The sequence below is a fragment of the Protopterus annectens genome, chromosome 11.part0 (genome assembly GCF_019279795.1).
Source record: "Protopterus annectens isolate FY-2018-M chromosome 11.part0, PAN1.0, whole genome shotgun sequence".
Classification (NCBI taxonomy): domain Eukaryota; kingdom Metazoa; phylum Chordata; order Ceratodontiformes; family Protopteridae; genus Protopterus; species Protopterus annectens.
The window spans coordinates 160615004-160628675 of NC_056745.1; the positions used below are offsets into that span (position 1 = coordinate 160615004).

Sequence of the window (13672 nt, forward strand, 5' to 3'; positions counted from 1 at the left end):
AGAGTTCCAAGCTTTTATGGCCCTATCTCATTTTTAACAAGTGCAGGGTTTCTTTGACAACAAATCCTTCCTTTATGCCTAAAGTGATTTTGGGGGTTTACTTTAAGTTAGTCCATTAAGCTCCACATCTTATTCCGAGATCACAAACACAAAGAAGAAGGAAGAAACAATTCTTCATACACAGGATGTTCACAAGGAGTTCAGTTATTACTTGGACAGAACTCAATCCATCAGGAAAGCCAAAAAGCTGTTTGTCTCCTATGAAGGTAAGTGAAAAGGAAAACCAGTGTCAAATCAGACAATTGTGAGATAGTTTCCTCATGCTTTGTGTTATTCTCACCCTAACAAGCAATTTCCAGGCAAGGTTATGGCCCTCTCTACCAGGGCTTGGGTCTATTTTCTGGCTTTCTGGAAAATGGTGGCCAATAGAAGTACTCTAGGGGCAGCCACTTGGTCCTCTGTACTTACTTTTACAAAGCATTACAAACTGGATTCCTTTTCTCGGTCCAGAACAGTCTTTGCTAAGACCATTCCTCAGAGGATTCTGCAGTCTTAATCTACTTCCTCCTCCCCATGTTATTAAGCTATGATACTCCACCTTAACAGCTTAGGGTACTGCAACACTGCTCTAATGTTTAACATAGTGCAGTTGTGTAAGTAAAACTTAGCATAATAATAGATGTTCTAATACATTTCTGTTGTAGTGGCCATACCCTCCCTTCATCCCCCTTGCCCCCTTGTTTTTCTTTTTTTTATTGCCAGGATATACAGATATATGAATATAAATACATATAAGCGTACACAAGTGCGTGCGCACACACTTCTGTATAGAGCTACTCTTGTTTATTACTTCCCTTCCTGTGGCAGTAGAGTTCTGAGATTTTTGGCATTCTTACTGCTTTTTATATGACGCTCTCCTCAAGCTTCTGGCAGAGTATGTGGAAGGTGCCCTTAAGCTTTAAAAAGCTGGTCAGCTGGCATATCTTTGGCAGGATATAACCAAAATAGCTTAGGATACTGCAAAAGTGATGCATTACAGCACTGACTATCCACAGCCTTTATAAGACTTTACAACTTTAGTTCACCTTATAAATGTATATGTGAAACACATGAATTTCTAAAGACACACACATCTAAAGTTTTCTTACACTTTGTCCCAAATGCAGTGTTATTCCTTACACTTTAGATTCAATGAATGTGTTCAGAGGTAGGTACTAGGCTATCTGCCCGAAGGCATTTATAAGCCTAGCCGGAATGTGTTGGCTTTTGCCACCCCCTTACATTAGTTCCCTGTGCCTCTGTCCAGCAGAGCCACTGAAGTGATTTCTGGGGTAAACTTTCTGTTTCCCATCCACTCGTCAAGGTTTCTCTTGAAGAGGGTTAGCGAGGAGCTCTGCCTAATGTAGACTGGAATCTTGTTCCAGAGCATGGGAAGTCTCTGGGACAGGAAACTATCCCTCCAGCACGTCCTATTTATTGTTGTGGTGAGGTTTAGATCCCTGGAGCTACTATCTGACTATTTTTAATTAATTTCAAACCTGCTGTCTGACATAGTGCTGCAGATATTAGCCCTGCCACTTCACAGTTCCTGTTTCTTCAGTTCAGTGAGTTATCTACTGCCTGGAATATGTGAACCCACCCTTTGTTAGCGTGTGTTTTCTCCAATTACTTCAGTTTCCTTCCATATCCCTAAGACACACTGTTAGATGAATTACTGATCATCTAAATTTCCTGTAGGTATGCATGTGTTGTGTGATGGAGTGTGTACATGTGCTCTGCAATGAGCTGGCATCCCATCCAGAAAGAAGTCTTAGCCTTATGCTCACTTTGTGCTGAGCTAGGCCCTGGTTCCTCTTAACTCTGAATAAGATGAAGCATAGAAAATGAATTAGAGTAAGACTCTTTTTTCATATTAAATGCTTTAATGAACTATAAATATACAAATCAGAGCTTTGAGTTCTACTATCTCAAATACATTGCTGAAAACATCTTTTAAAAGGTGACCCAGATCACCCAGCAGCAAAACAATGCAGTGTCACTTTGCGGACTAACTTTAGTAGCAATACAATGATGCTGCATAACATGTCAGGCATACTATAAAAGCAACAAACTATCACAATAAAATAATTAATGTGGATAAAGCTAAGCCATGCCAGCATGTTAGCAAAGCAACTGCAATTCCATGCATGAAATTAGTTCTGAAATGGACAGCTGTCAAGCTGTGAGTACTACAGAGTGTCCTACATCAACTTTATGACTGAAGAGGAGAACTGGGACTTAATCAGGTATACTAGAATGCTTGCCAGAAATATGCAACATAATGATCAAAGAAATAGATATGTTCATGTTCTGAGACTAGCAGATAATGGCTTCTTTGCAAGTTATTTGATTAAGTGTTTAAAATATCAGAAAATGTGATATATAGGACAAAACCCTGAGTAAGACTCAGAAGTAGTTAGCAGTCCCTGAGCAGGAGGAGTCTAGGATGGATAGGATAAGAATGAAGGGACTGTGCCAACTTGCTTCTCCCAGGGTTGGAGGGGAGGGATGCATGCCATGGAAACAGTACTTAGTTCAAGCACCTTGTTTAGGCTGAAGTGCAAGACGGGCAGATGTGTTTGTAGGCTTACATATATCACAGAATCAAGTGACAATTTTACACAATGCCCACTGCACGTCTAACACCAGAGGTGTTGTTTGGTATGACAGCACCATTCGTGGTGCTCAACTTTCACCCTTAAGGGGATTGAAAGAGAAGCAAAGCTCTTGTCCTGAACTAAGGGTTGGGGGCTTCTACAAGAGAAAAATGAAAGTGGCCTTTAACTAATAGCAGTCTTCAGCACTGAAACAGAAATATGACCTGGTTTAAGTAGCATTACAGATGATGAAACAGTTTATAAAAAGCAATTATTCAACATCGAGGCTTACTGGTAGGCAGCAGAATTGTTAAAGTTTCTACCAGAAAGCAGAAGGGTCCAGAGAGGACTCTGAATTTTGGACACTGGTTTTGTGGAATATACACGTTCTGTTGTCAAAACTGTTTCTTTCTCAGGGTACTCTCATAGGATCATAGCAGGCTACTAGGCTACTGGCCCTGTGGCCCATATAAGCCTAGCCAAGAGTTTAGCCCATGTTTAGACAAATCAACACCCAATGCCCTGTCCAGCAGGGACATGGGTGGAATCCCAGGGTATATTTTTCATTTTCCATCCAGTTATCCAGGTTGCGCTTAAAAAGGGGTAAAGAGGTACTCACTTGATGTGGAGAGGGAGACTACTCCACAGATGAGGGAGTCTCTGGGACACTAATCTGTCCCGCCAACAGGTCCTGTTGATGCTACAGACCAGGCTGAGGCCAAGCATGTGGGTTACTCGAGTGGAGCTTGACTTGCGGATATGCAGCAGTCCCATCAAGGTGGGGTCCATGACTGCCTTGTATGCCAGACAGAGGTCACCTCTGAGGAGTCTGTATGTAACTCAGTAGATGGATAGGGCTTTTAGCCTATCTGTGTATGGTAGATGTTCAAGACCCTGGATTCTCCTGGTGAGGATCCTCTGTGGTCTCTCCAGTTGCTGCATGTGCTTTGCAAGGTATATACCGAAAGGTGCGTTGTAATCAATAATGACCCTTATAAAGGAAGAATACAGGGATGTTATGACGTCCTTGTTCCTGAATGCGATACCCTTACTTATGAGGTGGGCTTCCGTACCATGGAAGCAACATGGTGGTTAAAAGTCAGGTTGCTATCAACCTGGGTGCCCAAATCCCTCATGGCTGATTGCTTAAGACATTGTTATTAATGGGATAATTTGTGGGGATGTCACTCTCCCCAAAGGGGATGATGATGCATTTTTTGGTATTCAGCTTGAAGCCATGTTTCTGGCACCAGTCATTTGTCTGAGTGAGACCCTCTTGGAAGATGTCCACATCACTAGGGGAATTGATGACAGCACCCAGCTTGCAGTCATCTGCAAACTTGATCAACCATAGCCCACTGGTTTTGGCCTGCACCTCAGAAAAGTATATCACAAATAACAGAGGTTCCAAGACCGAACCCTGGGGTATGCCACTTGTTACAGGTCGATTGCTTGAGGTGGCTTCCCCAATTTTGACTACGTGGGTTCTATGAGTGAGCCAGTTTGCTACCCATCTGGTAACATATGGATTGATGCCTAGTTGAAAGAGTTTATTATGCCCGAGTGGGGAATAGTGTCAAAGGCTTTGGCCAGGTCAAGGTAGGCAGTGTGCACAGTCTTCCCCTCATCCATGGCTTTGGTGACCGTCTCAAAGAAGTCGACCAAATTTAGCAGACATGACCTCCCCTTGATGAAGCCAAACTGTGTGGGATCAAGTGTTTGGAGGTTGCCAATGTCCTGGGATCAAGTGTTTGGAGGTTGCCAATGTCCTTGTTAATGAGGTCCAAGATAATCTGTTCCATGGCCTTGCAGATTAGGCTAGTTAGCTATTCATTTCCTTCCTCCTCCTAAAAAACATGCTGGATGCCTGACTACCTCAAACTGTCCATACATAGTGCATCTACTGCTTGTAGGCCAGGTTGTGGCTCCAGAAAATGTCCAAAAGGACCAATTTACTCAGTTAACAAATAAATAAATAAAACATAACCAAAAAATATTAAAAATTACTTTCCTTAAATAGTGATGAGCCTAAGCAAAATATTTTTGCACTTCATTGTATGCTCCTTGCCTACTTTCAGGTGAAACATGGATTTTAGTTACAGAGTGGTTGATAATCAGAAAGAGGGCAATAACAACCACATCAATGCATGCACAATACCTCAAACAGTTAAAAGAAACATTTTGAAATATTTGGTCTCCTCCTCAACCCCACACAAAACTATAGTGTAGGAAACCAATAAAGTTACCAGGATTAGTTTAGCTAGAAGAGGAAAAATATAAAAGTAAACATAATGCACTTACAATTGCTGAGCAGCATTACAAAATGTCATGAAATACATTTTAAACATTTTCTGACGCTACAAGTTACTTAAAAAACATAAGCAAAAATAGAAGGAGTGGGGGGGGTTCACATTTAACATTTTACTTAGGGGTGAGCAGTACAGACAATTGACAGTTTGTTACCTTTTGTTTGTGATTCTTCCACAGCAGAGTCCTCATTTGTCTTATGAAGCAACGATAACATTAAAGCAGCTTCCAAGTCTCTCTCATACAGCTTATCATCCAAGGAAGCCCTAAAGTAGAAATTCTACATGTAACATTCGTACTAGCAGAACTTCACAGATAAGATGCCATCCTATATGGAAACTTATAGCTGTAGAGGTTTCTTTCTTCTTTTTTTTGGGGGGGGGGTGGGGTGATTTAGGCTAGCATACATCTGTTAGGCAGCACTGACAAAACATAATACAGCTGTTTGCTTGTAGTAAAACAAATGACAGTCCTGAATAGGTCTGTATCATTCTTGTTCAACAGCTTTCTGCTTCTCCTGCTTCCTCCTGGGCTCCAGGTAGCGACAGAAGTGGTCACTATGACAACAGCTGCACATCAGGTGATGGAAACACATACTATGCAGCACTGGTACACTGACAAGAAGTGGAATCAGGAGGTTCATTCAGAGAAACACATGTGAAACGGACATTTTTTTTAATACTGACAGAAGTTGCCAGTACCTTACAAAATTAAGAAAGTCAAGTAGGCTAAATTATAGACAATCCACAGGTTGACAGATATCCCCTTAACTGATGCAGAAACCATCAATGTTTAAATTAATAAATCTTCCAAAGATCAAACAAAAGGAGTAGCAATAATTTTGACATTATATTATAATACACTATAAAACTTATATTTGAGAAACTACAATATTTCCAAGCATAGCAGGATATAAAGTAAATGAAACAAAAACAAAGGTTATATAAATGAATTCTGTCCCACTCCTTAACTTGATACAGAACATCCCCTTTTGTCGGGTCATAAGATGAAATGCATAAGAATTTGGTTGAAATCAGATATTGAGCTAGCAGCTGAAGAAACATGGAAAGAAATTACACAAAAGGTTATATGTAAGATAATATTATGAAAAATATTTATGAACATTAGCAATAAAAATAAAGCAGACACTGAGATTTTGCTGAAGATAAATTATAGTCTGAAAACGAGTAAAAACTGTTTCAAGCAGTCCATAGCAGGAGGATAAAATACTTGTTTAATAAAACACACTTTTTCGCAAATTGCTTCATCAGATCATATACACAATTCAAACTTATCACTATAAAAAGACACAACATAAATTAAGCAGTCAATCAATCAAAAGTGCATTCAAGGTTGCTAATATACCATATCTAACATATTTATGTAATCTAAAGATTAAAGATATACATACATAAATATGAAACTTCATCTCTTCTTCAGAGATCTAGCTCTTAAAGTAGGTTGTATAGAGACGTTATCATTTAAACCTGGGGCATAATGTGCCCCAAGTTTAAAAATCCACTTTAATTCAGCTTGGTAGGTGGTATTTACTAAATCAACTCTCCTGACACTTTCTTGTAATAACTTCTAATACTAAAAATCTAAACACATGCTCTGCTCCAAAAGTATTCATGTGTTTGGCTTTTGCATTGTAGTTCATTTGTCTACGTGCTCAGTACAAATGATCACGTATACGCTCTCATAAGCGTCTATTTGTCTTGACCACGTAGAATGAACAACAGCTGTTGCATTAGCAAATATTTATGTATGTAAATCTTTAATTGGTGCTTGTGTATTATGGCAACCTGATTGCAAGCAGGAGAAGCGGCTGTTTTCCAAGCCATATTCCTGCCTAAGTATGTACTCAAAGTTTGTTAAGGGGGAAAAGTAACACTCCTTATTACTTCTGTGCAACTGTCTTGCCGATATATAGAACTAGTTTTCAATTTTTTTTTTGGGAGGGTAGTCGGGTGGACAGACAAGGAGCCGTGAGTGTTGTTACAATAATGACTTCTCCCCCTCATCGATAGTAGGTGTTTGAACCAAAAACATTGTAACTGCATGACATCACTTAGGGACACTTTAACATTTTAGTATAGAGTACAGCAAAGTGGATCGTCTTTTGCTAAAACTGGTGGTGAAATCTGTCATTGTGAGCATACCCCTCAACCATGTACAGAAAATTCAGTACAGCAGTCACCATATCAATGAGGAATGGTTAACGTTCAAATGCAGTAGCCTTCCTAACATTTATGTCACTGCTGATATTTTTTTTAAACAACTAACTTAATAACGGCAGTCTCTTAAAATCTATGTCCACTTTTATGCATTTTTTCCATTCCGTTTATGGCTTTCTGGGGAATTTGTGAAGAAAGCAGGTGAAACTTTCGTCCAAACAATATTATACCGTGCTCAAGGCATATGACGGTCTAATCATGTAAAAATGAAATCAGTTTACCTACAAACATTTACAGACCACATAGTCAAATGGATTATACTTAAGAGACATAGTTTACTTAAGAGACGTATTAACTAAACTGGAAGTTTTGACTCTGTTTTTTCAGTTAGTGCTAGCTAGATTTTATTAAGCCTGTTAGAATTCCTGCATAGACAGTAATTGCAGTCGGGGGTAGTCTCATTCATTGATATTCTGTTACTGCCTATTTAAGTGGTACATTTTGGAATATTTTCTGCTTAAAACCTGAGCTTTGGCCGGCTAAGATCTAGCTGTATTCAACTGGAGGTATAAGAGAATTTAAGTACCTTTTATCTGCACTTTTTTCAAATAATACAGCATTTTAATTGATTTATTTGTGTTGCATTGAATATTAACTGAACTGGAAGTTTTGACTGTTTTTTCAGTTAGTTCCCCATCCACCCTCCCTGGTTTTGTTTTGGTGTTAATCTTGTTGGCTTTGAAACTGCCCGCCCTTTTGTAAATTTGTGTTTGGATACTCCTTCTGGGCCCATCTCATTTGCTCACTCAACCGAGTGCAGTGAGATCATATTCTGATTTCAGGCACTCCCTACTGTGTACAAAGAGAGCATCTGGGAAGAAAACAAAAATTTTTTTAAGCTCGTTTCCTGCCTTTCCTGTAACTGGTCTAGACTGTTTGTAAGCTTCTGAGCTCCCAAGCCTTTCTGTGTTGGAGGGAAGCCTTCTAGCTTAATTTCGTTTCTTAGAACTAGCCAGTTTTCTAGTTTCAGCACTCAAATCTGTTTTTTTTTTTAACTCAGCACTTGTTCAGAACTCGTTGTAAGCACTAAATAAGCTGCAAATTACTACAACACTCAACTTTCCTCATTTGTCTAGAGGAAAGCAGTTTTTAGTCCTTAATAAATAAGCACCTATCCAGGTATGTCTAAAGGTCAGCTCCCGGTGATTTCTCTTGTCTACCTGATGAATCTGGGCATCTTGGGGCAATGCAGCAATTGCCTCATGTACACAGACAACCCTCTCCTCCTACCACCCAACACTACAACCTGTGAGAGATGCACTTATATAGCCAAACTGGAAGCAAATCTCTCTTCACCCAAGACTGGACAAGACCGTCAAGAGGAGAAGGTAAACACTTGCACCACACCACACTCATCACATAGTCCCTCAAAACCTACACCACCAAAACACACACATAGAAACACAAAACACACACCTACATTCGTGGAGCCTCTCAATAAAAACCTGCCCAAGCATCAGGGACCTCCAAAGCAGAAACGCAAGCAAACTCCACCCCCCCCAACACAACCCAAATGACACACAGCCCACAAACTCTGTGTGCCACTCAACCACAGCCCATGAGGCATAACAACGTACCTAATACTCTAGTCATAGGTGACTCTATAGTCAGGCACACTGATGTTCCACTCACCAGGCTAAACAAGGTGAAAGTTACTGTCAGCTGCCTGATTTTCTTGGGTGCCAGGATCCACCACATAACGGATGCACTCAGGTCACTCCAGAACAAGTACAAATATGACGCTGTTATTGTCCATGTTGGTGTGAATGACCTGAGATGTACCTCCCTGGACTACATGAAAAGAGACATGGAGGAGCTCTCCGATCTTGTAGCCCAGGCAGTTATGACCCTAGCCCTGAGTAGCATCCTGCCATCACCCAGAATGATACCACAGTACAGGGACAAAATGATGGACTTCAACAATTGGCTAAGCTTCTGGTGTCATTCTAAGGGGATCCAGTATTTGTCTGCCTGGGACGACATGATCGATAGACCACGATGCTTTGCCAGAGATGGCCTGCACCTGTCACCCTTGGGATTCCAGATACTGGCTAAGGCTCTTGCCACCCCTATAGTGCCTCTTTTAGGCAAGGTTCAAATGACAAATTCACCACCATAACAGGTACAAGCAAGCAAAATCTGAGGGTAATGCTACTCAATGCTAGAAGTCTAAACTTCAAAATGCACTCACTCGAGGCACTCCTTAAAATGGAGAACATTGACATCTGTGCAGTGACAGAGACCTGGTTCAAAGCTCCAGAGAGCACCCCTGCATTACCAGGCTATAATTCATACCACACCTTTCGGTCACCTAACCCGGAACGAAGCACTAAAAGTGGAGGCGTGCCCATATTCATTAAGGATATCCACACCTCCAGGCTAGTTGCACAGCATAATGCATCTGAGATTATGCAAGTGCAACTAACTCTGGGCAAGACCGCAATCCAAACTGTACCTTGCTACAGACCTCCCACCATGCCCCATGATTCCCACTCCTCATTTCTTGATACACTGGAAAGTATGAGGGTATAACCCAACAACCTAATAATGGGCGATTTCAACTACTCCACCATGAACTGTGAAAACTACTCATGTACCAACTCTTTTGCTCAACGTTTTCTGGAATTCATAAATTCCAACGCCTTGGATCAGCTTAGTCACACCCCCACCAGGAGCAGCAATATCCTAGACCTGGTCATTGCCAACATGGACAACCGGTGTTCCACACCAGAGGTCAATTCCTTGTTGGTCAGATCCGACCACAAGCTAATCACCCTAGACATCCACATCCCTCTCCCACCCCAGTTAGGGAAACCACCGTAAAAAACTTCTCCAAAGCCAACTTCACACTTCTTAAGACAGAAGTGGCAAACTTCATGACACACATGCAGACGGACAATAGAGGTACGACTGCTGAATCCTACACAAATGCACTTTATAAGCACTTACACGAGTGCATGGATCATGCTATCCCAAATAGAACCAAGATGCTATCCTCCAAAAAAAGGAAGCCAATCTGGTGGTCATCTGCCATAAACAAACTCTACAATAGAAGAAAGAAACTGTTGCAAAAGAAGAGTAAAATCCCATGACTGGAGGAACTCCCTGGTCAACCTCAGTAAGAAGCGGAGATCCCTCATAAAATCCTCCAAAGCTAGTTACGAAAACAAAATTGCCACTGACTCTAAAGACAACCACAAAGCATTCTATAGCTATGTCAAAAATCTCAATGGCAGCACTCAGATCTGCTCTGAGTTACAGCACAATGGCACTAAATATACAGAAGCAACTGATATTGCCAACATCCTGGCAGATAGGTTCAGTGCTAACTTTACCCTCCTCTCACCCCCTAGAGGGCCCATCTCTATACCGGAAGAATGCAAAGTTCTGTAATCGTGGCTGCACAGGTAAAAAACACACTCTCTAAAGCCAAGAACACAGCATCCATGGGACCTGACATTATCCCAGGCTGCGTTCTACACGAACTACAGAACAAACTGGCACCCTACCTAAGTACCATGTTCAATCATAGCCTCACCTCAAGCTTTTTGCCCACTGAATGGCACACCGCAATGGTTATCCCACTCCACAAAGGGGGAGCCACGACGGACCCTGGGAACTACCGCCCCATTAGCCTGACAAGCCTGGTCTGTAAGGCCATGGAGCGTATCATCATGGAACTCATAAACAAAAACATTGGTAATCTCCAAACTCTGGACCCTACCCAGTTCGGATTTGTAAAAGGCAGATCATGTCTCCTAAACCTGATTGACTTCTTTGAAGCAGTCACCAAAGCCATAGATGAGGGTAAGGTGGTTCACACAGCTTATCTAGATATCGCCAAGACTTTCAACACCATCCCCCATTCTGGAATTATAGATAAGCTCACTAAACTAGGTATAAATCCCTATGTCACAAGATGGGTTGCCAACTGGCTCACGGACAGAACCCACGCTGTGAAAGTAGCAGACTCCAAATCCGACTTCAGACCAGTGACAAGTTTAGTACCACAAGGTTCAGTCCTGGGCCCTCTACTGTTTGGTATCTACTTCTCTGAAGTACAGGCTAACACAGAAGGTCTTTGGCTAACAAAGTTTGCAGATGACTGCAAACTAGGAGCCATAATCGAAACTCCTAATGATTTGGACATACTACAAAAGGGCATCACTGAGACAGATGCCTGGTGTCAAAGCCATGGCCTGAAGCTCAATGCTAAAAAGTGCATCGTCATCCCCTTTGGTAAAAACTCTGCACTCTTGAACTACCATATAAGTGGTAGTCTACTTAATGCCGAAAGTGTGATAAGAGACCTTGGGACAGAGGTGGACAGTAGTCTCTCCTTTGCTAATCACATCGCCACAGTGGTCAGGAAATCCTTCTACATGGTTCACCTCATCACAAAAGGTTTCTCATCCAGAAAAAAAGAGGTAATTGTTCCCCTCTACTCATCACTCATTAGACCCATTATAGAGTGCAATGACCCTTTTGGTATGTACCTCACACGACATCTACAACAACTGGAAAGGCCACAGAAATACCTCACAAAGAGGATTACTGGCCTCAAACAGATGCCCTATGCAGATTGTCTCAAAAAACTCCAGCTTTACTCCATCGCATATCGTCTACTCAGATGCGATCTCTGCCTAACATACAAAGCTATGTCAAAACCAGAGTTGTTGGACATGCTCCACTTAAAGAAATCCCTATCCCTCCGAGCTACACGCTCTAGGGACCTAAACCTTGTCACCACAATAAACAGAACATGCTGGAGATTTAGATTTCTGTCCCAGAGACTTCCCATACTTTGGAACAGACTACCTATCTATGTCAAACAGAGCTCCTCATTAGCACTCTTCAAGAAAAATCTTGATGATTGGATGGGAAATAGGAAATTCACCCCAGGGATCACTTCTGTGGCTCTGCTCGACAGGGGCACAGGAAAATAATTTTCTTGGGTGGCAAAAGCCAAGGTACCGTTTTGGCTAGGCTTATATAGGCCCTAGGGCTAATAGCCTAGTACCTACCTATGAACCTACCTATGAACATAGACTGACATTGTATGGTAAAAGTGGGAATTACAATCTCAGGTAGTGAGTCTGTTATCTGGTTGCGATAATATGTAAGTACCCTTTAATCTTTAGAGTATACAAGTATGTTAGATATGGTAACTTAGAAACCTTGAATGCACTTTTGATTGATTGGCTGCTCAATTTATGTTTTGTCTTTTCATAGTGATAAGTTTGAATTGTGTATATGATCTGATGAAGCAATTTGCAAAAGCACTTATCTTTGTTTTTTACTAAAAAAGTATGTTTTATTAAACAAGTATTTTACACTTCTGCTGTGGGCTGCTTGAAACAGTTTTTACTGGTTTTGTAATTTGGTCTATGTTTCAGTGGTTTACCTTCTAAGGCAACGTTTTTATCTACTTGATAGTCTGAAAACGGTTTTAAACACACAAATCTTACCTGGAAAGATTAAATCCACACATACATACAGTGATTTCACATTTTTCACAAGTTAATAAAATACTTTAATTTCCATACAGTAGCACACATTCTGAAAAAAAATCTAACAAAATCCTTATCATGAATCACTTTTATTCCACTACACATCCATTTAATCTGCAAACTGGATTTTGGTGCATGCAAACTTTCACTGTACCAACTTGGTAAATACACAGTAACACACTTTAACTTTAACATCTGATATGGTATAATAATATATACCTGCCTCAGATTTTTCAGAACAAGCAAAAGAAAACCTTAAAAAGTATATCACTTTCTGCTGGAAACGAGGGGTAGGCCAGAACCTACAATTTAAGTATAATTCTGTCTACTATCCCTGGGATTCACAAACATTTTCTGTATCACAGTAATATGAGACAAGCGGAAATACACAGACATGATGAGCAGGAACATTGGAGGCCAAGCAACCTAGCTACCTGCATGGAATGTTAATGGCGGTATAATGACATGGCAATGAGCAACATTATTAAAATTAGGGACTTGGCAAATGCAAATGAGCGTAAGCAGTATGGCAGAGAGATTCAAAAACATATAAATTCCATGACTGGATGCTTCATCTTAAGAGAAACAGACCTCTAAAAATTCATGGAATTACATAAGGGAACAAGCCGAATGATGTCTGGGGTAGCTGTAACATTAATGAATCTGTATATGCAACAGGCTAACTAAACGCTGGTAGTCACAATGTTGCACAATGCTGCCTCTGAGGAGCCATGAAATCTGACCTGGCTTATCATTTCATGCCCTTTATGACACTAAAGACTGCTCCCACATGGTTCTAGTCATCAAGCAGAAGCTAGACAAGATGCGTCACACTCATCATCAGACCCTTGGGAGTCACGGAGTACCCATACCTATGAATGCTAAGGTATGCATGGCATTCAGAAAAATATCTACAAGGACTGTTCCGCAACCAACAAGGGAGACAGTAAAGATATCCCAGGCATGTACTCCAAAGGTACTT

The 13672-nt window shown here is 41.0% G+C and overlaps 1 protein-coding gene across 1 annotated transcript in view; it reads right to left on the reverse strand.

Annotated features, from left to right (window-relative positions):
- The window catches only part of RAD51AP1 (RAD51 associated protein 1), an 813846-nt gene that overhangs the window by 693246 nt on the left and 106928 nt on the right, over positions 1–13672 (reverse strand). Inside the window, exon 5 of the mRNA XM_044087560.1 lies at positions 5100–5209. Within this exon, the coding sequence (XP_043943495.1) occupies positions 5100–5209 (110 nt within the window). The remainder of the gene's footprint in view (positions 1–5099; positions 5210–13672) is intronic.